The 22,882-nt window shown below is 59.0% G+C and overlaps 1 protein-coding gene across 1 annotated transcript in view; it reads left to right on the top strand.

The window, feature by feature from the left end:
• The first annotated feature begins 2,801 nt into the window (after positions 1-2,801).
• The window catches only part of FIBCD1 (fibrinogen C domain containing 1), a 28,934-nt gene continuing 8,853 nt past the window's right edge, over positions 2,802-22,882 (top strand). Inside the window, exons 1-4 of the mRNA XM_019500934.2 lie at positions 2,802-2,953; positions 9,213-9,689; positions 11,026-11,185; positions 11,677-11,813. Coding sequence (XP_019356479.1) covers positions 2,882-2,953; positions 9,213-9,689; positions 11,026-11,185; positions 11,677-11,813 — 846 coding nt within the window. The 5' untranslated portion in view covers positions 2,802-2,881. The remainder of the gene's footprint in view (positions 2,954-9,212; positions 9,690-11,025; positions 11,186-11,676; positions 11,814-22,882) is intronic.

Below are 22,882 nucleotides of genomic sequence, written 5' to 3'. Positions count from 1 at the left end.
GGCACTTCAGCCAGCTTGGTGCTAGCTGGGCTTTCGCTTACCCCCAGAGGAGAAGTTCACTGGCCTCCTTGTTTCCACACACAGCAGCATCTGTGCTCATTCACAGCACCCTGTGTGTGAATACACTCACACCAGGATTACCATGAGAAGAGGGGCCAGGACAGTCCTATAACTGTCCCAGCAAGGCACAGACAGCACTGCACACTACAGACCCTGCCTCCGGTTACTAACCACAACCAACAAAGCCACTGGACAAAGCCAGTCACTCTAAGGACTTACAGAAAAACAGCTCCCCCTACAAGCACCGAGCACCCTCGCTGCCAGCCCAGCACGAGACACAGCTGGAGTCCACAACCCCATCCGTATCCAAACCGCAGAGCTCAAGGAGTCCTTTCCCCACAGCCACAACCGCACCCCGCTGCTCCCTCTGCGCACGGCACGTGGAGTGCAAACACAGCACGCGAGCAACACTGGGCACGGACCCCCCCTCCAAGCAGCCAAGCATGTGCACGCACAACCCACTCTCATTTTCCCTTTGCAATCCCCCTTCGATTGCGGCTTTCAGCCTGTCATACTCAGCAACTGTTGACAAAGCAAATCTGAAAAAAAAAAAATCCTGTCAATTGGAGTCACCCCCCCACCCCCGCCAGCACCCCCCACCCCTGCGATTGTATTATGGGTTTATGTCAAGGTATGTTGGATTCTAAATTAAATGTCAGCCCGCTGTACGGCCCGGGCTCCAGATGCAGAAAATGAGTTGCCGGACTTGGAGAATATCCAGTTGTTCAGCTCAGCATGCCTAACGCCGGGGCCTGACAAGTCCATTGAATCACTCCTCTGTAGATTTCCCAGCCACACGAAGCCAAGATAAATTTATTTTTAATGATAAATTTTATTGTCGGAGTTAAGTCGAAACAGCTTTACGTGCGGAGCCTGGCTGCCTGCATAGAGACGGCAGCCGCAGGGTCAGAGCGGCCTGACTGACTGGCAGGCTGGGGAACGTGCCACGGGTGAGATGAGCTGGGCAGTCTCGACTCGGAGCAGAGCTCCACAGAGACCTGCCTGCGATGGGCAGCGGTAAGTGATGCCGTGCAGGGCTGGCAGTCGGATCTGGTCATGGGAGATGCACAGCCAAAAGCATGAACGTTGCTTGAGCCTGAGGACAAGGACCAGGGTTTTCAAGAGATCTCAGCTCTGATTTCAGCGCTAAGCTGCTGGGTTTTCAACACGGAGGATGTGAAGGGACCATCAATGCTGGGCATGGAGCCCTGTCACAAAGCCAGCTCCCAAGCACAGAGGACTTTAAGCTCTTGTAAGAAGCTGGTCCCATCTCTTCAGGGTTGCAGTAGCAGGCTCTAGACTCTCTTAACATAGGCTGTGGAGGGGCAGAAACCCCCCGCCCTTCTAGCACGGGTTGCAGAGAAGAGACAAGGGCAAACATTGGTGCCTCTACCACTGACCACAGCACAATTCACCATGTCTCGGGGCTGGGTCACGGGGGCTGGAGGGAGGACGGGTGCAAGAACTGCTCCATCACCTTCTCCTCCACCTGCTGTTGCCTGGCTGAGGCCTCTGCGTTGATAGAAGCCCCCCGACCACGATCGGTTCCTCCGGGCCATAAGTGCAGGTAATTACAGCCCGGCAGTGTCTCGCGATTCTCCTCCAGCAACGCTGCCTGGACACTGGGAAAGGGACGAGTATCACCCCCAGGGGACGTTGCCGCCCTCTCACCCTGCAAGACACTGAGTGCCCTGATCCTCTGCCTGGCTGCCCCGTGCTAACCCGACAGCCAGGAAGTAGCCTGCAGCAAACGGCAAGACATCTGATGGGGCCAAGTGCCAGGGAAAAGGCTCCCGTCCAGGGGAAGGAGGCACTGAATGGCGCACAGAAAAGTCATGACATTTTGCAGATGACGGGATGGAAATGAAGGCAGCCCCCGGGGGAGCAGGACTGTTCCTTTGCGGGCTGTTGGCCAGTTGGATCCGAGGTGAAACGCGCCTCCAGGGCTGAACCCCCTGTGGCACTGCCCTTCCACGAGAGCATAAGAACTGCCGCGGCCTGGGGCAGACCTGAGGTCCACTGCCCGGTGTCCTGCACGGCCCAGGCTGGACGGGAGCGGGGACTGGGTCTGATCAGGGCATTTCCGCGCTGCTCCTCGCCCCCTGGCAGCCTCCGAGGTCGGGGAGGTTCTCGTGCAGCGCCTGATGCCCCTTGGCTCCAAGAACGTGTGCGATCCCCGAGACCGGCCGCGCTCGCTCCTGGAAGGCGCCTGGGCAGGGGGCGAAGGGGTCTCTGCCAACCCAGCAGCCGTCTCCCTCCGGTCTGACTGCAGAAGGCAGGGACCCCGCACCCAAGCAGAGATGCGCCCGAGCTTCGCTGCACCAGAGGCTCTGTCCAAGGTGGCCTTACTGGGGGACCGCGGCATCCTCCCCAGGGGGCTGCGGCCGAGGTGTGTGGAGCGGGGCGGGGGGGCACCATCCCGGGGCTGCAGCTCAGCCCAGCCCCGGCGCTGGCAGCCGCTGCCCTCTCCCGGCCTCGCCTTAACACGGCAGCCCGAGCTCCCGGGGGGCCAGCCCCTCGGATGGGGGGCCCGAGGCGGCTCGGAACCCCGCGCCTCAGTGTTGCCAATCTGTGAAATGGGTGCACGCGCACGGGCGGGGCGGGAGGGGGGCGAGCCGGGGCCGGGCGGCGGCGCGGGGCTGGTGCGGGGCTCCGGGGGCAGAGCAGGGGGGCCGGGGCGGCGGCTCCGCCTCCCCCCGCGCTCGCAGCCGCGCGCGGCGCAGCGGCACTCGGGGCGCAGGCAGGGAGCGGCAGCGCGGCGCAGCCCGGCCTCCGGCACAGCCCGGGGTGCCCGGCCGGGCCAGGCAGCGGCACCCGGGCCATGGGCAACGACCGCTGGAAGGACGTGGGCGGCGCGGCGCCGCTCGAGCCCGGCCAGCAGGACAAGGCGCAGGTACCGGGGCCGGGGCGCAGCGGGATGCGGGATGCGGGACCCGGGGTGCCGCGGGAGCACCTGCGCGGAGCTGCGGGCAGCGAGGAGTGAGACTGGGGGTGCTGGGGGGGTCCAGCCCGAGCCCTCCTGCCCCGATACGGCTTCAGTCCGGGCATGGGCACGGCTATGGGCCTTCCTGGACTCCCCACGCCGGCAGCGCAGCGGGATCGGAGCCCCCCGGGGGACGTGGGGCGCGCCGTGCCTGCCCCCCTTCCTCCCTTCCCTCTGGGGAATGCCTCAGGGAGCCGCTCGCACCGTGCAGGACGGCTCTACCCTCCCCGGAGAGGCAGGGAGCTGAGCGGGACGGGCTGAGTCCCACAACAGCCCTTCTTGGAGTTCCTCGGTGCTCAGCCCCTCGTCTTCCCCGGGGACGGCGACAGCAGGAGCGAGCCCCGTTCTGCACCGATGCAAGCCACGGTCGCCGGAGCCCCATCGAGTGATAAGACCCTCCGGAGCCCCGATAATGCATAAAGCCAGAGCTTCCGCAGGAGCCGAGAGAGTAAAGTGCCCTGTTTGCGCTGAAACTCCGCCAGCATTAGGATCTTAAGTCCTTTGAAAACCGCAGCCTAGATCTTATTTAAACACAACCCAGCTATTTTATATAACAGCACTCCTGCCATCCAGGCCCCCAGAGGAGCGGCGCAGCACATAAACATTCCCAGGCAGGGCAGGGGGCTTATGCTGGATTACGGAGGACGGTGCTGCGTGCAACGGAAAGCAATTAATCCAGTCCCCAAGAGGTGCAGGAACAAAGGTCTGTGGAGACGAGACGGAGAGCTGGGGTGTAGGGACAGAGGGGGAGGTCCTGTCTGTCCTGGAGAGGTTGTGTAGTGATAGCGATGCACCAGTGCAAACCCCTGGCAGAGCCCGCTGCCCCGGGGCAGGCAGCAATGCCAGGTAAGGGGCAGGCTGCTTGCAGAGGAGAAAGCTCATGGGCCATCGGTGGCAAGACAGTCGGACAGAGGAAGGCAGGTGGAATTGGGGGAGGCAGTCAGAAAGGCCTGAGAGGGGAGCCGGGAAGGGGGGTGCAACATGGCCTTGCAGCCACTGAATACAAGAGGGGAAAGTGGCAAGACTGAGGCCCTGCAAAGCCACAGTCTTTGCCCAGATTCCCTCCCCATCTAAGTGATCTGGGAGATGCCCGTGGGGAGAGCAGGCAGCCAGCCATGGTGCCCTGAGCAGAGCAAGCTGGCTTTACAGCCAGGCACCTGCTTTTCCACTGCTCCCTCTCACGGCTCTGACAGAGCAGGGCCCTGGCCTCACCTGGGGCAGCCGTGCAGGAGAGCCAGGGCAGGGAGGGCAGCACCTGGGGCTGGCAGCAGAGAGGAGGTTGTCCGTGCTCAGGGGGAACTCTGAGCTCAGCGGCGTGTACTGCAGCGTGGTCACGGTGAAGATGCGGCAGCCCCTGGTGCAGGGCAGAAAGGGGGCAACACCCTCAATGCATGACAGCAGCTCTGCCAGGGACAGCTGCCTCCCCGCTGGGACGATCTCCCCTATGGGGACATCGCAGCATCTTCCGCACCAGCCTGGCTGCCCTGGAGGCTGCCGATACACCTGCCCTGGAGGTCAGAGCAGAGCAGCTGCCTCCCTCCTGGCTCCTCAGTGCAGCCAGCAAGTGGCTCTGCTCTGGGTGCCCCTCGGGATGGGCCCGTCTCCCTCCTGACAGGCAGCTGCCACCCTCGGGTCCACGCCATATGCACGCTCTGCAGGGCACCGCTGCCCTCTGTCGGTGTGTGCCAGGGGTGTTCATGTGTCATACTGGCCGAGGGGCTGCTGTTTCAGGGGGGCTCTGCGTGCCCCAGAACCAATGGTCCCGAATGCGAATTTGGAATTTAGGCCTGGCTCTGCCCCTCTGCCAGCGGTGGCTTGGAGAGCTGTGGTGCCCTTTTTGCAAGCCACACGAGGAGCCACGCAGTGGGGTAGGGGGTGGGCAACACCTCCCCCCTTCCCACTACTCTTCATCCAGTCCCACAGCCCCTGCCCTGACACAGCTTGTCCCAGTGGGGCTCGACGCCTGCCAGGCCGAGTGCTGCACCCTGCACTTCTGGGCTGGAAGGGGAAAGCTGGTTTAGGGCCCTGCTGCTTCCTCCCTGCCACGCGCGCTCACCAACGGGGCTCGCCAGGCAGAGCGGGAGAGAGCACTGAGGACCAGACCCAGGGCTGCTTTGATGACCGAGCCCTTGCACCACCGGACATTGGATCGGAGGCCTCTGGCTGCGGTGCAGTTAGGGAAATTTGGCATGTGCCCCATTCTAGCTTCCAGAGCCTGGTCACCAGCTCATCACACACGTCGTACTTGCTGTTGTGCCCTCTCTGTCTCCCCCACCTGCTGCCTCTTTGTCTTTCTGCATTTCAGCAGAGATTTGCCCAAGTTTCTTAGCCTGTGGCTGGGTTTGTGCGGTGCCCAGCACCCACAAGGCTAACAGGAGCAGCTGGAGAGAGGGAGAGGGATTATACACAATCATCACAGCCACTCGAGTCCGACCTCGCCTCACTTGTATTGGCTGTGGTGATCCTACCGAGCTCTTCTCTCTCGCTTTGATCAGGAGACCTCAAAGCACTTCACGCCCGCAATCACCAGCCCAGCTCCGGCCTGCCCTCCTCTGCCTCCAGCAGTGGTCAATGCCAGCTGCTGCAGAGGAAAGTGGCTTCACCAAACCTTTGAGAAAAAAGCAAGGTTCCTGTTTTGCCCAGAGTCCGTTTTGCAGCTGAATGCAATTCTTGTGCAGCAGCTGCAGGTCCCGCAGGCTGCGTCCTTTGCAAGCAGAAACGGCACCAAATGTCCCGGGCAACCCGTCACCAGCTCGGCTGCTTAACGCAACAGCAGTCTCCAGGCAGAAGTCACCTCCCTAGGCCCGCAGAAGGGCAGCAGTGGCCATCGGCCGCAGAAGGCAATATGTGCTTATAAGGGAACGGAAATGCGGGTGTCGCCGTCAGGTTCGTGGCGGAAGAACCAGCTGTTGTAGAGTCCTGGCTGTGTTGGCGTGTGGGTATTAGCACTACAACAGCACTGTGTTAGCTTTTGTTGATGGCCTGCATAAACTACGCCAGTTTGAGACCCGTCTTGGCATCAGCTCAAGGGGTCGTCCCCTCAAATCCCGGGAACGACAGTGACAGTGGCAGGAAAACACTGTGGGACTCTGAAAGCTCTTGTGAGCCAGGATCTCTTCTAATCTTCTTTCATCGCTGTCCATCAGGAAGGTGCCTTCCTCCCCACGGGCACACCCCTGCCCCTCACTCAGGGAGCGGGGAGAAGGTGCCGTGTGAGCTGGGAGAGGAGGCTGGAAGTCGACCCCCACGCAGCTGCTGGGCAGAGCCACAGGACTGGGGCTGGCAGACATGGTGCTTGGCTCCTGTGTGCCCGCAGATGGAGGGCCTTGCTAGTGGCTTAGTCTCTCTGCCGTTGCCAACCTGATCCCCAGTTTGCCACGAGGACGGGGTGAGTTAGGCCTACGGGAGGGCGAGGTGGGTCTAGGGATGAAGACTAGATGCGTTCAGATGAGCTGTGAGACAGGAAGTGGGAGTGTTGCGTTGCGCCCTTTCTCTCCCATTTCCTGGGTGCCACTACCACCATATAGAGATCAAGTGAGTTGGAAGCGCCACGGGCCGATCACCTCCTCGGCAGCTCTGTGCGCAGCACGGCTGCTCTCTCCACCGGTCCTCCGGATCAAACGTTACCAGCGATTCGCCTCGAGTGAACACTGGTTTTGTCCTTTTGCTTTCATGCTCCTGGGGAGCTGGGAGGCTGAGACGAGGCGCTTGTATCAAACCCTGGTCTGTTTTCCCCTTTGGTGAGACAGCTTCTTCCTCCTGCTGCACTCAGTCCCCAAGCGGGAAGAGCGGCTTTCTTCTCACGGCTCCTTTCATTCTGGGATGTGATCTGTCAGTCAAGGCAGCGCTCAGATCCTTCCAGTAGCGAGAGCTGGGGAAAGGGAGAGCCCAAACAGCTCCTGTCTCACACTGGGCATTGTTCACACAGCCCCCGCTTTGGGTTTCCAACAGGCCTCGTACCGAGAGCTACCAGCGTTTCATTAGCAAGCAGCCCGGCTGATCCATAAGAGGTGGTTATTAGCCCAGACCTAACACCGATAACTGGATATTTTTAGTCCTTTCCAGTGCTGCTATTACCAATGTTCTTCCATGTTTGGTTGGGTTTTTTTGCTCAGGCTTTTGTGGCGTAGCGGACCAAAGGGTTAAATCATCTTCTAGCAAGGGGACGTATCTAAGATTCTGCTTTACATGCCATTAGACAGATAAAGGTGAGCTGCAGAGCTGTGCGTCAGGTTGCTGAGAGATGGCCTCCAACTTTGGTCTTTCCCTTTGAACATGGGAAACATCCAGCCTTCGCTTCCTCCCGCCCCGTGCAGCCGGATGGCTTCATGACCACAGCCGGACTTGAATAGCAACTTTTTTTTGAACAGGCTGAACAAATGCTTCCTTCTCCAGCCACGAATGCCAAGGTGTTCGTCCCCTGGATTTTCCCGCCTGGGCTCCAAGCTCTCCACTGCAGCCCTTTTGTGAAGATCCAACTAGTGGCGACAACCTTGCAGGTCCTTGAGCATCTGACCTGCTCAGTCCCTTAGGCCACGGTCCCAGATCCCACGTAACCCACAAAACTCCTCAGTTGGTCAAACTAAGCCAAGGCCGTGGCTGATGAAAGCGATGCCACCAGCCAGGCTCTCTGCCTAGGTATGGAGCCACGTGATAAACACGCAGGAAACTTAGTAACCTGTTTCCCAGCTCAAAGCCTCTCTTATCGTCTCAGACATTTTTCTTTTTAATGCACGCCAAGCTGAAGTCTGCCTTCTCCAAGGCTGTCCCCGTGGACAGCCTTCCCACACAGCCAGGCACCAGGGGTGGCTTTCACGCCTGCTGCATGGCTCTCTCATCGGTGGATAAATCTGTCCTGATTTGTTGCGTGTCTCTACCAGGGAGAGTTTTATTTCTGGCTGGAGGTACCGGGGCTGGGGGGGCGGCAGCAAGGGCTTCTGTTCTGCTTTCCACGGACTCATCCAGCCCGCAGCCAGAGTCACCTTAATGCAAATAGTTGCGGGAGCGTGAATGAAGGGTGCTTGAAGGAAGGTGTCACTCCAGAGAGATGTACAGAGGAGGGGACAGGGCTGGGGAAATCTTTGCAGATGCAGCAATTTTCCTTGCCGTTCCTGGAGAAAGTAGTCTTTGTCGCTTTGAATATGCAATGCTTCCCCAGCCCTCAATTCCTTGTGACAGTCGTGGCTGGGGTCAGAGGAAAATCATAGCCTCAGTCCCGCAGGTATAAGGAAAAGGGGAGGCAGCCAGCAAGGAAGTGGGGAGCTAATGCAGCCGCACATCAGGCAGCGCGGAGCGGGGCGCAGCCAGCTCCCTCTGCGAAGGGAGCTGGCACTAACGGGATCAGTGCGTTGGGCTTGGAGATAAAGGAAAGCTCTTTACCTCTCTGCATGAGTGGTTTGCAGAGACGACGAGTCCTGCAGGCTAATTCAACAGGTACCGGAGGGAGCTGCGGTGCCAAGAGAACCGGCGCAGCTCAACGGGCAGAGGGGCCTGATGGAGGCCTTTGCCGGGAGCTACACGCAGGGCTGGGAGCCACAGGGAAGAAGTCCTATGTGCTCAGCCTCTCTTTGCTCCCCTCTGCATGGTCCAGCGCTGCCTGGCGAGTTCAGGGCATGGGGACACTCGGCCCACGGGGAATTCTGACTGTCCCCAACGCCGGAGTGGTCGTTAACTCTGGAGCCTAATGATGACCGCTTCGGTGCCGTGACTAGGGTCATTTGCTGTTGGCCATTTTAGCAGAGGAAGTAGAAGCCACCTGCCCAAAGGGAGATGTGTAGCAATGGGCCCAGCTCAAGGCCAGAGACCTTTTCCCTGCTGCCCAGAGAGCCAGTGCTGTGTGAGGACAGTCCTGGGTGGAGACGGGGTGCCTGGCATTGCCAGGTGATTGAAGAGTGTCGCTGTCCAGGGGACAGCAGCTGAGATGGGGTTGGGAGAAATGGGGCCAAGGGCTGCAGGAGGGAAGGAGCTCGGAGCGGAGACACGGTGCTCTCCCGGGGGGAGAGATTGCTGCTGGGGATCACGGGAAAGGGGCTAGGGAGGCATCTCCATAGACCGAGCAGGCGAGGAAGGTACTGAATAGGGCCACAGGGGTAGCAAGAGGTACCGCATTGCTGTGCTGCCCCTGAAGCTTAGCCCGGGCTCGAATGACCAGCTCTGTCTGTGCCCACAGAGGATGAGCTGCGGTTACATCCTGTGCACGGTCCTCCTGTCCGTGGCCGTCCTCCTGGCTGTCACGGTGACCGGCGCCATCCTCTTCATGAACCACTACCACACACCCGTCACCGAATCCCCGCCCATCATCAGCACCAACCCCGATGAGGCCAATGCCCTGGTCACCATCGAGAAGGCCGACAGCTCCCGCATCAACATCTTCATCGACCCCAACTGCCCGGACCAGGCCAGCAGCCTCACACGCCTGGAAGGCCTCCAGTCCTCCATGCTGCGAGCCGTGACGGACCACAGCGCTGAGATGAAGTCGTCCAAGGGGCAGGAGAGGGCTCTGCTGGCCTCTCTGGCAGACGAGGTGGCCAAGCTCCTCACCCACACCACCCAGCTGAGAGCCGACAGCGACAACCTGAGGAAGGGGCACAGCGCCATGGGGCAGGAGCTCAGCGCCCTGCAGAATGAGCAGGGGCGGCTGATACAGGTGAGCAGGGCTGGGCAGTCGTTGTAGTCTCCAGGTGTGCCGTAGGCTGGCAGCACCCAGCTGGAAACCTGAACCATCCAGGAAAGGCTTTGCAAGACACCCCATGGCCCATTCAGTCTTTGGTGCCAGCTGAGACTCCCAAAGGAGGGGACGGTCACCCCCAGTGCTAAGTGGAGCTTTGCAGGGAGGACACTGCTCCCTCATGGGCTGCGCAGGGTCCCATGTGTGTTTGGACATAGCTAAAGCAAGCAGTGACCCTGCTCCCTCCTCAGAGCCCAGCCCCAGTCAGAGCAGCAGGGGGTTAAACCTGGAAAGCTTTCACGGTGGCTTACCTTCCCCTCTGGTGCAACCTGCTGGCTCTGGTCCCCATCATGCTGGGCACATGCCCACCTGGCACGCGCTTTAATGATGGAGATCATCATCACAAGCTGGCACAATCACCTGCGGGGAGGAGGAGACATGAAACTTAGATGCTGGGTGGCAGCAGGGCAGCACACACCAAGCAACAAAACGGCAGGCCCAGCTTTTCCACCCCCGGGCATGGCCCATCTCCTGCAGTCGGAGCCCCCTGCTTGGTGGCTTGCCTGGTAATGTGCAGGCGCTTTCTCTGGGTTATCCCTCCCTGGAGTGCTGTTCCCTCCTCCTCCCGGAGCCAGACGGGGCTGTGACTGCAGTCAGACAGGCACGCCCCAGCGAGCACTGAGTAGTACATAGGTGTCGGTGGGAGTGCGGTCACGGCACAGATTGAGTGAGAGCTGCCAGACACCTTGGAGAGACAGGTGAAAAAAAACAACTCGGGCGCAGAACAAGCTCTCGGCACCTGCTGCTGGTTCAACACTTGCTCAGGCGGGTTTACGCAAGCTGCCACCCCGGGGACGTAGACTTACCCCAAGTCGCTTGCTCCACTTGGGTCACTTCACAGAAGTCTGGAGCCAATGCCGAGCAGCTGCTTTAGGTCATGGGTGGTTTCTTTAGGTCATGGGTGTTTTTAAAGTGACACAGGAATCCCGGGAAATGAGGCGAGGGCTTTCTGTGTCCTGCTGGAAGCAGACAGAACAGCTCCTGGAGGGAAGGATTTAGGTAGGGGAGGGGTAATGAATGCCCTTGGGGGCATTTGCTAGGTGCCACACAGGCTGGGAAGCACTGGAAGGTGCTGCCTCTCCAGTGCCAGCCCACCAGCCAGTCTCCATTGCAAGGGGCACTCAACCCACCTAAGCCAGCCAGGCTCCACACCTGCCTTCAGGAGAGGCTTGCAGCACTGTTGCCTCAAGTGCCAGGAGGGGGGAAAGCCAAGAACCAGCATCTCCCCCTGACCCACTTGTGTCCCCCCTGCCAGCTGCTCTCGGAGAGCCAGACCAACATGGCGCGGCTGGTGAGCTCGGTCAGCGATGTCCTGGACACCTTGCAGAAGGATCGTGGCCTGGCCAGGCCTCGGCTCAAGGCTGACTTGCAGCGAGCTCCGGCCAAGGGAGCCCGGCCCCGGGGGTGCTCCAATGGTGAGAGTCGGCCTGCTGACCCTGCACGAGGGAGAAGGGGTGGGAGGGAAGGGGCCCGGCGTGTCTGTGCCCTTCCCCATAGCAGGACAGAGGCCGTGCCAGGCAAGTGGCAGCCTTCCCCACTTCGCAGCCGTCTCACATCTCTCGAGGCACATGCACCCTGGCTCCTTGCACCAGCTCTGGAGGCAGCCAGTCCGTCTCCTGGCACTGCTCTGCCTGGCAGAAGCTGCAGCCGGGAGGCCAACGGGCCCGCTCCCGGGACTCCCGCTCGCTGCCTGATCGCTGCTGCGACGGGTTCCCTAGAAGCCACTGAGACCTCAGCGCAGCTCAGCCTACCCAGCGCCTAGCAGGGAAAGCTGGAGAGCGAGGGGGTGGCGAGCAGGCAATTAGAGGAAGCGTCGCAGGCGAGGGCCAGAACCCAGCAGCACGGCTCTAATTTAAACAATTAATTAACTTGGCTTTGCTCTTCTCCCTCCCATGCGGTGCTCCAGGCTCTCGACCGCGGGACTGCTTTGACATCTACACGAGCGGACAGCAAGAGGACGGCATTTACTCGGTCTTCCCCACTCATTACCCCTCGGGCTTCCAGGTCTACTGCGACATGACGACGGACGGAGGCGGCTGGACGGTAAGCCGGCCGCTCACGGTGCAGAGTGGGCTGTTGGGAGAGGTCCCTTAGGGGCTGGCATAGGCTTGGGATGGTTCAGTATCTTCATTAATGATAGGGACGTTGGGATGGGCTATACACTTCTTAAATGAACAGATGACACCGAGCAGGGTGGAGTTGCAGGCACTTCTGAGGGAGAAATTGGGATTCAAAGCAACCTCAGTACATTGGGAAAATAGTCTACAATAGACAGACAATCAGACTGAGTCAGAACAAGCGCTGCACTTGAGAAGGGAACAATCAAATGTGCAAATACACGGCAGGGAATGCCTGCCTGGGTTGCTGTGCCACGGGAAAGGGCTCGATCACAACACAGGCTGATTCTGAGTCAGCAACATAATATTGCTGCAAGAGAAGCCGGCAGCATGCTGGGATGTATTAGACTGCGCATTATGTGCAAATCACAGGAGGGGAGGCCTCGCCTGGAGCTCTGGGGCCACTTTTGGGTGCTGGGCTTAAAGAAAGATGTGGACAATTCAGAGAGACGGCTCAAGGAGAGGAACAAGAACGAGGCTGAGAAAGCTTGATGTGTGAAGAAAGGTTGAATGACTTAGGATTGTTTAATCTAAGGAAGAGAAGGTCGGGGGGAGATTTAATAGCAGGCTTCAAATATAGAGGAGGCTGTTGTTAAAAGGAGGGCGATGGAAAGCTCTTTTTGGCCCCTGGGGGCAGGGCCAGACGTAATGGGCTTGCGCTGCAGCAAGGGCGACTCAGGGTAGATGCCTGGAAGACAAGTCTGCCTGGGTGGGGGGATAAGCATGGGAACAGGCTACCCGCAGAGGCTTGGGCATCTCCCTTAGTGCAGATTAGACAGGCATTTGTCTGGGATGGTGGAGACCGGTGATCCTGTCTCGGAGCAGTGGGTTTGTCCTGGGACCTTGGGAGGTTCCCTTCCAGCTCTCACTTCCATGGTTGCTTGAGGAACAGCTTTGCAGCCTCGTGGGCTACCCTGACAAGTAGCAACCTCCCCATGGGATGGGAGTGAGGGCATGGTACAGACCCCGAGGTCTGTGCCAGGGGGGAAAGGAGACAGCTGTTTTCTGTCTTCAGCTGGCGCACAGCGGGGCCAGCAGGTAGATGGGTTGGACCAGTGATGGAGGTCACTGGGCTGGCTTCAGCTCTGCTCCTAGTAGCAAAGCTGATTGGCATCACTCGTGGGAAGGACAGGGCTCTGAAGTGAGGATGTTCCCCCGTCGCCCAGCTCTCTGCACATGCCAAGCTGGGCTGAAAACTTCCTGAATACTGCCCTGCATGCCCCCGGCATGTTTTGCCCTCAGTGGGGCTGAGGATAATCCTGAAACAAGGGCAGTGGGAGCACGGTCATCATAACCTATGGTCTTGGCCTGAAGGGAAACCACTTAACCGAGAGGTCTATGAAGCCCCGGCAGGGCTGGGGGGGGATTTATGGCGGGGGTGGGAGGAGGCGCACAGCCGACCTTCACCGCCGCGGGAGGCCAGTGAGTGCTCCAGTCACCGTTTTACGAGGCTGCGGTAATTGCAGCCCTGCTCTTGCCTCAAGGAGAACGGTCAAGCATCGCGGCGGCCACTAGCACCGGTTGTGTGGCAGGCAGCAGAAAGGACGAGGTTGTCACTGGGTGGACGGTTCCAGGTGTCACAACAGGAGTAAAACATCACAGGGAAGTCATATAGACCCCCTGCATCTGCTGCCCTGTGTATAAAACAGGGGCACCGTTCTCCCCTTCCACACTTTGTCTTCAGTGCTCAGCTTGGAAGCTCTCGGAGCCAGACCTGCCTCTCACCGTTTGTACAGCACCTAGCGCAGCAGGGCCCTCAGCTCCGCTGGGGTCTCTGGGTGTTACTGTAACACAGATAAAATACTGTGGCCCTGGGTGGGTGAGAGAAGCCCGGTGCTGAGGACACGACATGGGTTCAGGGACAGAGGCTGACCCTTCTGCGCACGAATAAGAAGGGCAGCAGGAGCGGGCAGAGCCAGCACCTGCGAGCCAGGACTCCTGGGCTCTATTTCTGGCTCTGTGCTGATGTGTGGTGCCGGGTCAGGGAACTTGCTCCCTGTCTCTGCGATTCCTGCTCACCCGTCCGAGCAGCGGGGCTGACTTACCTGCTCCAGCAGGCGCATCTGGAAAGTGTGTGGCCATTGCCCAGTGCGGAGCGCTCTAGCAGCATCGCGTTTCTGCTTGGACACGCAGGAAAGACTCCGGCCAGCTCTCCTCCTCGGCCCCGACAGGTAGGGCCAGGCCTGCGGACTGGAGCACTGGGCTGTGCAGAGAGCATGTCGGCAGCCTGTGCCAGGACCAAGGAGGCAGACAGGCTGGCAAACCCGGCGGGGGAAGGAGGGAAAGGAGAGGAGAAGAGAAGGGGACATTCTCCGCTCTCAGCACACCCGCTGAGTGGGTCTGAGCGCCCCTGGCATGCATGTCGCTGAAATGGGCAGCCTGCTCACGCAGCGGGAGAGGGAGCGGGACCCCTAACTGCAAAGCTTTTAGGCCTTTGCAGCTTTCAGCTGGAGAAAAGAGGTGATGGCAGCTGGGGGAGGCAGTGACCATGGAGAGGAACTGCAGGGACACAGGGAGGGAGAGGGGCAGGGGCTGGGCAAGGCAAGGATGCCGGTATCCCTGCTGCGAGGTAAAGTAGGAGGCCAGCACAGCAAGCACCCAGGCCTGTCCTGGGAGGACGTGTTAGTCCCAGCCCAGCCTGGCTGCCTCACCCCGCGATGCAGGGATGGCTGGAGTAATCACTAGGTGGGATGTGATACTTGCCCGGGAAGCCAAATTGCCTCGGCAGCCTTAAGGGTATTGAAGACAAGCAGTTAAAGACCTGGTGATCTCTGAGATGAGCTGTGCGGGTGCTGGGGGCAGAAAGAGCAGCCTGGGGGGAGCTGGGGGAGGGGGGTCTCGGAGTGGAGGAGCAGGCTACGGCCCCGCCAAGGACGGGCTCTGGGGCTCGGCTCTGCTGCTGAGCTGCCCCCTTGGATCCGAGCCACAGAAGCCCCTTTTCCAGCTGGGCACTTGAGCAAATAAACCCCCCAAATCTGATTCCCGTAAGCAGCTTTGAGCAGCATTTGGGGGGGGGGGGGGGGGCAGCTTAGCTGCTTTGCCTTCAGGAGACTGAGACACTTTGCTTCTCGTACCAGGCCCATCTCACGTGGCCTTCAATACCCCCACCCGGCAGAGCCCTATCATCATGCTGTGGAGTCAGAGGGGGAAACTGAGGCACAGAGCGGGCTTGAGACTGATTTTTGGAGCACGCGTGACCCTACTGGACATGCTCAGGTCATGGGGCAGCAGGCCATGGGCTCAGCCTTTTACCAGCTGAGCCACGTGCCCCTGAATGCACTCCCCTGGCCACAAGATACGGCAGGATCCCTAAGGGGTGCCCTGTGGGGCAGGTTTTGCCCATGAACTCAGCAAGCAGCAGGCACTGGGCATGCTCAGCTTGGCCGAAAAACCAGGAGACTGCCAGACTCCTTGTAACCTGCCAGCCCACGGGGCATCATCCTTTCCACCCGCCCTCCCACCATGCCTGCGGGGCTCAATCAGGAAATGCCAGGCCCCTGCCCACGAGTCGGGACCATTTCTCTATCAAACACGAGACCCTGCTGCTGAGCTGTAGTGCTGTGCCTCAGTTTCCCTGCCTGTCTCACAGCTCAGCGGTACCTCCAGTGCTTGGATCCCCCCCGGCTCTGCTGGCATCAGGGGCTCCTCAGGACGTCTGGTCTCTTGCAGCGGGGGAGAGAGCAGAGCAGAGCAGCTGTTCATGTCCATAGGAGCCGCAAGCCAATTTGGGGGCCTGGGGGCTCAGGATTTGTGCTTGCTTTCTCTCTCTCGTTCTCTCTCCAGATACGACTTGTGAGACTCTGGGGATATTTGCATGCAGGTGGGTGGCAGCAGCTGAATCAGGCTGACATGGAGGCTCAGACTGGCTGAGCGCCGCCCCGGGTTGTGCAGGAGGCTCCGAGCCGACAGGGACCAGGCCCGCAAGCAGCGCTCGTTCTGCCCCATCCCTCCCCCAGGGGAGCCTGGGCCAGACCTCGGCAAACCTCGAGGGGAAGCCAGCCCCCATTCCCGAGCCCAAGGCAACATCTGTCTATTCCAGTCGCTTCCCTGCCATCGCCGTGGGGCTCTGCAGCCCCCACAGCACCATCAGCGTTGCTGACTCAGGGGCTGTCTGCAGACTGCGTGGAGACCGCGAGATTCCCCAGCCTTCCTCTGTGTTGGGTCAGGTACCAGATGCAGGGGACGGCGGTGACCTGTAGCCTAGCGGGTCGCATTGGCGTCATAAAGACAGCGTCTGTGCCTGGGTCTCATTCAGACCGGCCAGGCTGTATTGCCGGGGCTTAAGCGTGGCCTGACTCTGCCACTGACCATCTCTGTGTCCCTGGGGAAGTCACTACGCTTCTCTGGGTCTCCTCTTCCCCTGCACCTGTATTCTGCAAGGAGGAAAGCAGCAGCCGAGCATCAGCTGCCTACAGCAGAAACAGCATGGGCGGGGGTCACAAAACCCCAGGTTCATGTAGGGCTCTTTTATGCTCTGTCTTATGTCCATCACCCAGGACCATCTTCGAAGAACCACTCTGAGTTTCCCAGGACCCAGCTTCTTCCTCTCAGACTCGTGCAGGCGGGACCTGGAAAATGAGCGTCCTTAGCGGGTAGAGTTGAATTGCGCCAATGCTCACTACAACATAGGGCCGGAATAAATTGCTTTTAAGAATCGCACCATGGAGTATTTGCAGGAATTAATTTGCCGGCCTGACCTCAATACCACTGTCTGTGCCAGCGACTTCCCCACATTTGATTAATGCTGCCTGTCATTTCATCAGAGCAATAATGGTGCGAGTGAGATGTAGATACCTAAGGAGGCCTCCAGAAAATTAGGTTGCTCTCTGCTTTCTTAAAAAGTCTGCAAATTCTCTGCAGCCTCCCAGCGCCGGGTCTGCTTTCCTGCCCGCTGGGCTTAATGGGCAAAGCTGCTAGGATCGTGCCCTGCAGCTGCCTTGCTGCAACAACCCTCCGCCCCCTCGCACCTACAGTCAACTGGCAGGCACAGTCGCATCCGCCCAGCAAGAAGCACTGCAGCAACAAGCAGGTGTGCACAGCTGTAAGAAACTGTTCAGCTACACCAGAGGAGCAAGGGTAGGGCAGTCTATGGCACAATCAGAACAAGGTCCGGGGATGTGGCCCTCAGGAGGTGGAGAGGGCTGTTGGGCCATGTGCTGAAAGGGAAAGGGGCTTGGAGCAGAGGGCAAAGACAAGCTCTTGGTGTTTGCCGCCAGCTCTCTTTGGGGAAGCCAGACTTTGTACCTTCGCTGTGAGCAAGCAGGGTTGTCTCAAATGCACCCCCTGCTTCACTGGGACAGCTTGTAGGACGCCCGTTCCCACTAATAGCACAGGGTGACGGGGTGCTACCAGGGTGAGCCAGGGGATAGTTTCCCAGGAGAGTCTGAGCTGATGCAAAACCCCATAAGAGCGAAACACAGAAGCAAAACCAAGACCTGGAGAAAGGGCAAGAGGCTTCACGACGGGAATGGAGGCAAGATCTGGAGCTTCCCAGGCGCATGAGGCACCTGAGCATCCAGAGGAAGCCTGAGCGGACAGCCTCAGTACAAACCTGCCGGCTGGACCGGCAAGACAGATCAATGAGGTGACCAGGCACCTGGCTTCCAGCAACGAGACCATGTTGTAGGGAACTGGGCAGAGGCTGGGAAAGCTGTAGCCAGCTGGGAGCTTGCTGGCAAGGATGACTTGTAGCAAGGGCTGAAGGAGCTTGGGGAAATAACATCCTTTCCAGAAGGAAATTAAAGGGTCGCAGGGCACCGTGCAAGCCAGCTGCTTGCATGAGAAATTGGGCCAGCCAGAGAGCTGGGGTAGGACAACAGGGTATTTACAGCACCTGGAGGGGACAAGCTGCTTGTCCCCAGCTCAAGCAATGCAGAGACTCCTGTGCAGTTTACCAGACTGCACCAGTGATAAGTCCACCCTGCATAGGTCACCCCCACATTTTCCAGTTTATTTTAGGAAAACACAGGATTTTTTCCCTTGAATATAAGTTGCTAACTCGAGAGAAAGACCTTGAACTGCTATTGCCAAAGGGTTAAACATACCACAAAAGTACAAAATAAGACTTTCACTGAAATAAACTTCTCCCTTGCGACAGTCACGGTCCAAACAGAAATCCTGCAGACGCAGAATCAAGGCTGTCGGGACCCGAGTACAGGCTGCCCCGGCGTATAAGCTGAGCGTGATTTTTATGGTTCTTTTAGAGGGAAAGTGGGTAGATTTATAAGCAGAACAAGACAGCGTTTGACTCAGCCTGACATCACAGCCCTAAGGAGACGGAGAGGTCTAGCAGCCTGCTTGAGTCGCCCAGCTTTGCTGGTGCTTCAGAAAAAAAGTCATCCGGCTGTATTACAAGCCTTTGACAGGCAGCTCGGAGACAGCCATCCATCTGAACTGGCCGCTGCACCGATAGAAAACAGAAGGAGAAGGGGAGAAGAGCTTCTCCCCTGAACCGGCAGATGACTGGGGATACTGTCACATCCAGATACCAAACTAGGACCCTCCAGGGGATTTGGCCATCAACCAATTTGGGGCTGGAGCTGGACTTGCAGGTGGCAGTCAGCAGACAGATGCCGGAGGTGCTCTGGGGAGCTGTGGGACTGGCTGGGGAACCCGAATCTCCATCACAGCGCAGCCCCAGAAGGAAAGCAGCGGCTAGCAAGGAGCCCAAGAGCTGTGGCCACCCTACCGAATGACCCCCAAGAGAGTCTCTGCAGTGCAGGGGAGTCCTCTCTCCAAGTGTAACTGTGCCACGTTTACCAGATCCGGCGCCACATTTAAGGTGCAGGAGGGGGAAAGGGATTCTCATCTGCTCCTGAGACTGCAGAAGGATTAGCAAGACTGATACACTTGGTCTGTAAAGCAAGGGAAATTAGCAGCAAGCCACTGCCATCAAATGCTGCCGAGGAAAGCATTGGCTGTAACAAGGGCTCTTCTTAGTGGGAGGCTGGACGGAGCCACCCAAGCATCTGTGACAGTCCCTTTCCAACTCCAGTCGTGACTAACTGGAGGGGCAGAGCCCCATGGCTGAGCTACAGCAGGACTTTGCCTGTTGGGTGTGTCACAGGCACAGGGAAATCCCTGGAAATGGGGGGCCCAGGCTCAGATAGACATCAGCAGAATGGGCATGGGACTGCCCTGGTGTAGCCCTGGGGTGCACTGACCCCCTAGACAGCCCCTCAGCACCTACCAGCAGCAAAGAGAGAAGAGGTTTCACTGGTCCCAAGGAAACCTATGGGGAAGGCATAGCCCAGCCCTCAGGCCTCGACAGAGAAAGGAGGGCAGCACCAGATTTTGCCTGGACCAGATCCTTATCCAATCCCGCCGATAGAGGAGACCCTGGCGGCTGCAGCGGGTTTGGGCTGCTTTTCTGCACTGCATCGTAACAAGCAGGTGCTAAGCAAGTGGCAGCAGATGCCAAGGCTGGCGAGAGGCTCTCAGCAGGAGGAGGCCTGCGGTAATGAGAAGTGATGGCTCTCGCCTGGCCCGGCCGCTGGCAGTGGAGTTTGCACGCGGCCTGCCGCTCTTCTCCCGTTTGTCACACCATGGTGACATCCCAGCACATGCAGGAGCCTTTCAGCAAGAACTGATGCATTTACAGATGGGCTGTGATGCGCCTGAGGCCGACACACTGACACGTACCCCAGGAGAGAGCGGTGTTTCAGGACAAGGTGATTCGCGGCGGGCGCCCATCAGCGCGGGGGAGCTTCCGCTGGCAAGGAGACCCACGTGGCTGTACCGAAGTGACTCGGGGGGAGGGTGTTGTGGGACTCTGCACTTCTTCCAGCAGGCTCCTTCGGGGTGCCTGGTCGCTCTGTCCCAGAACGAACTGGAGTGGTTAAAGCTACAGCCTATTTCCATTGGCGGAGGCTCACGGTCAGACAGACCCTGCATCCTGGTGATGGCTCCTTTGATTCAGGAGCCCTGAGGGGCACCTTGCCAGGAGGTGGGAAGGACAGCTGTGCTGTGGCATCCCAGGCACAGATGCATGCATCTGGCTAGATGCTGCTGCCTTGAGCAGACAGCGGAGCTAACGGCAAACACTACCCTAGGAAGTAGAGTGGGGACTGGGCAGCTCAGGAAGAGGCGACTGTCTTAAGAAGATGTGCTCCTGGTCCGTCCTCTGTCACAGTGGGTGTCAGGGCATGGGAACTGACTGAAGGGCAATAAGCTTCCCAAAGAGAGGACCTGAGGACTGAAACGTCACAGGGCAAACCCAGGCATCCCGGAACGCAGCAGCCCCTCCTAATCCTGCAGCAGACTTTCTGGACACGGCGGGAGCATGGGATTCAAACGATGAGAACCTGCACAGGAGACCCCAGCCATGTGTGCAGACATGCCAGAAGAGGCCAAACTGCAGCAGTGTCAAGTTCAAACTGTTGGATCTTTTCGGGTTGCAAAAGCCTTAGGCCAACGAAGATAAAGATGTGCATTGAATGCCCCATACTGAGGGCATGGGAGCTGCAGGAAGAGAAGAGGTACTCTCGGGCAGGAGGGACCCCTCTCCGCAGAGGTACCTTATCACAGAGCACGTGGCTGTCCGCGGCTGTGCTGGGCTCCTCCAAGGAGAGATGCTGGTGACTGAATCCAAGGGTCCATCTCAATCAAGCTCTTGGAGTTCACCTTGCTGCCTCCGGTAGACCCGCCAGAAACTCCCGTTGTTCGTGGAGCCAGCCAGGGAGCATGCAAAGCGTGTCCCGGCAGCCCTCTGCCGTGAGCACGAGCCGGCAAGGCACGCGTGGGTGGAGAGGTTTCTCTGCCTATTGTTTCCTGAAGAACGGTACGTTCGCAGCAGAACGCGCCGGAGAAGGAGGAGCAGAGGAGCCCAAGGACGCACACAGAACGGGTGCTGGGACCTTGGCCCTGGCACAGCGAAGAGCGCTGAGGGCCCCGGAGCACAGGTGCTTGATTCCTGCCACGTTCAAGAGAGCAGGAAGTCGAGTGCTCTCCGTAGGGTAACTAGGGTGGCCTTGCAAACACCCCCACACACTCCATCTCCTTCCTGCAGCCCCCTGAAGTTTGGCCAGCCTCTCAGGTGAAGAAAGGAGCTACATTACTGTAGGACAGAAAAGGGCCAAGCCAGCACAGGCCCCCACTGCCTCGGTACGGGACCGAGCACAGCAAGACACATCTGCCCCTGGACGGGCGCCGGAGGGGAGGGGAAGAGAGGAGACTTCCCGCTGTCCTTGCAGGTCAGCTGGAGACACTGAGGCATGGGGCTTACCCTGCCCATCTCACACGGGAAGCCTGTGCCCTGGGATGGGCCGCGGACCGGCTGGCTGGGCAGCAGCTCTGCAAAAAAGGACCTGGGGCTTACAGGGCACAATAAGCTGAATATGAGCCAGCAGCGTGCCCTTGTTGCCAAGAAGGCTAACGGCATCCTGGGCTGCATTGGTGGGAGCGGTGCCAGTAGATCAAGGGAAGTGATTCTTCCCCTCTAATTGGCAGTGGTGAGGCCTGTGTCCAGTTTTGGGCCCCCCACTATAGAAAGGATGTGGACAATTTGGAAAGGGTCCGGCAGAGGGCAACAAGACTGGTTCGGGGGCTGGGGCACATGACTGGTGAGGAGAGGCTGAGGGAAATGGGCTTATTTAGGCTGTGGAAGAGAAGACTGAGGGGGATTGAATAGCAGCCTTCAGCTCCCTGCAGGGCGGCTGCAAAGAGGCTGGAGCTGGACTGCTCTTGGTGGTGGCGGATGGCAGGACAAGGAGTAATGGGCTCAAGTTGCAGCAAGGGAAGTTCAGGTTAGAGATTAGGAGAAACTTTCTCACTAGGAGAAGGCACTGAAACTGGCTCCCCAGAGAGGTTGCGAAATTTCCATCCTTGGAGGTTTTTAAGACCCAGCTAGACAAAGCCCTGGCTGGGGTGATCTAGTTGGGGCTGGTCCTGCTTTGAGCAGGGGTTGGACTAGATGTGACCTCCTGGGGTCCCTTCCAGCCTTCATTTTCTGTGTTTCCATGAAAACTCAAATGGGGCCTCTGGAATCCCACCCCAGGGCTGCACCTCTGAGGTCACCTTCCTCCCCTTCATAAACGCGCCCATCACAGACACATCTCGGAGCCGAGTGCCGCAGACACCTACCCTGAAGATGACCATTTAAGCCCCTCCAGCTTGCCCAGCTCTGTGCCCAGAGCAATGCTCCCACCAGCACAGCAGAGCTCAGTTCAAAGGAGGCTAGTTAGAGAAGAGAAACCCACCCGTGCCAGCAGCAGCTGCCCACTAAGACATGGTTACTTGAGACCCCAAGCCTGTGAAGGGCTCAGCTGGTGCCCGCCAGGCTCCACAGGACAGCGTGGGACTGTGGGGATACTCCTTGTAGCAAAGCAAACCAAGGCAGGCGCGGGCAGAGCCTCTTCTACACAGCCAGACTTGCAAAGGACCTCGTTGGTTGAGCTCCCATACTGAATCCATTTCTGCCATGCCAACGTATCCCCACAGGACCCCTCTGACAAGCCAGTGCTTGCCCTCACCCCTCCGTACCAAGTTCAAGCAGTGGCCAAGGGCATGGGCAAGCTTTGGGAGAGGGGCCTTGCTGCCCCGGGGATACAGCGCTGGGCTCCTCTTGCCCTCGAGAGCCTGGCCCTGGCTGCAGCCGGCGGAGCTGGGACTGGCTTTGTGCTCCAGTAACTTGGCCATGACACGTGGAAGGTGCGAACAGTGCCAGGCTGAGAGGGTGCTGAAATGGGGAAAGATAAATATTTCAGGCCTGGCTTAAAAGGGAAGGGAAGGGGAGAAGAAATCCTCTTTGCTTAAGAGGGGAAGATTCATATTTTATGAGGAGACGCACTGTGATGGAGCTGCTGAGATGATGGCAAAACCATGTCCCCTGCCACCCCCGACTGCGCTCCCTGGCCCTATAGGTAGACTTGCTCCCTGTCTCGGCAGCGGCCTCCCCACCCCTGCCGTCTTTCTCCCCCAGCCCCTCAGACTGAGCTCTCCTCCTGCCCCAACTTTCTGTCCGCACCAGGCCTCCTCCCCACTTCTCTTCCCCTCTTC

Source organism: Alligator mississippiensis, chromosome 12, assembly GCF_030867095.1.
Source record: "Alligator mississippiensis isolate rAllMis1 chromosome 12, rAllMis1, whole genome shotgun sequence".
In the NCBI taxonomy this organism is placed as follows: Eukaryota; Metazoa; Chordata; order Crocodylia; family Alligatoridae; genus Alligator; species Alligator mississippiensis.
The sequence above is the reverse complement of the archived record's forward strand: the minus strand, read 5'-3'. Positions and strand labels throughout refer to the sequence as shown.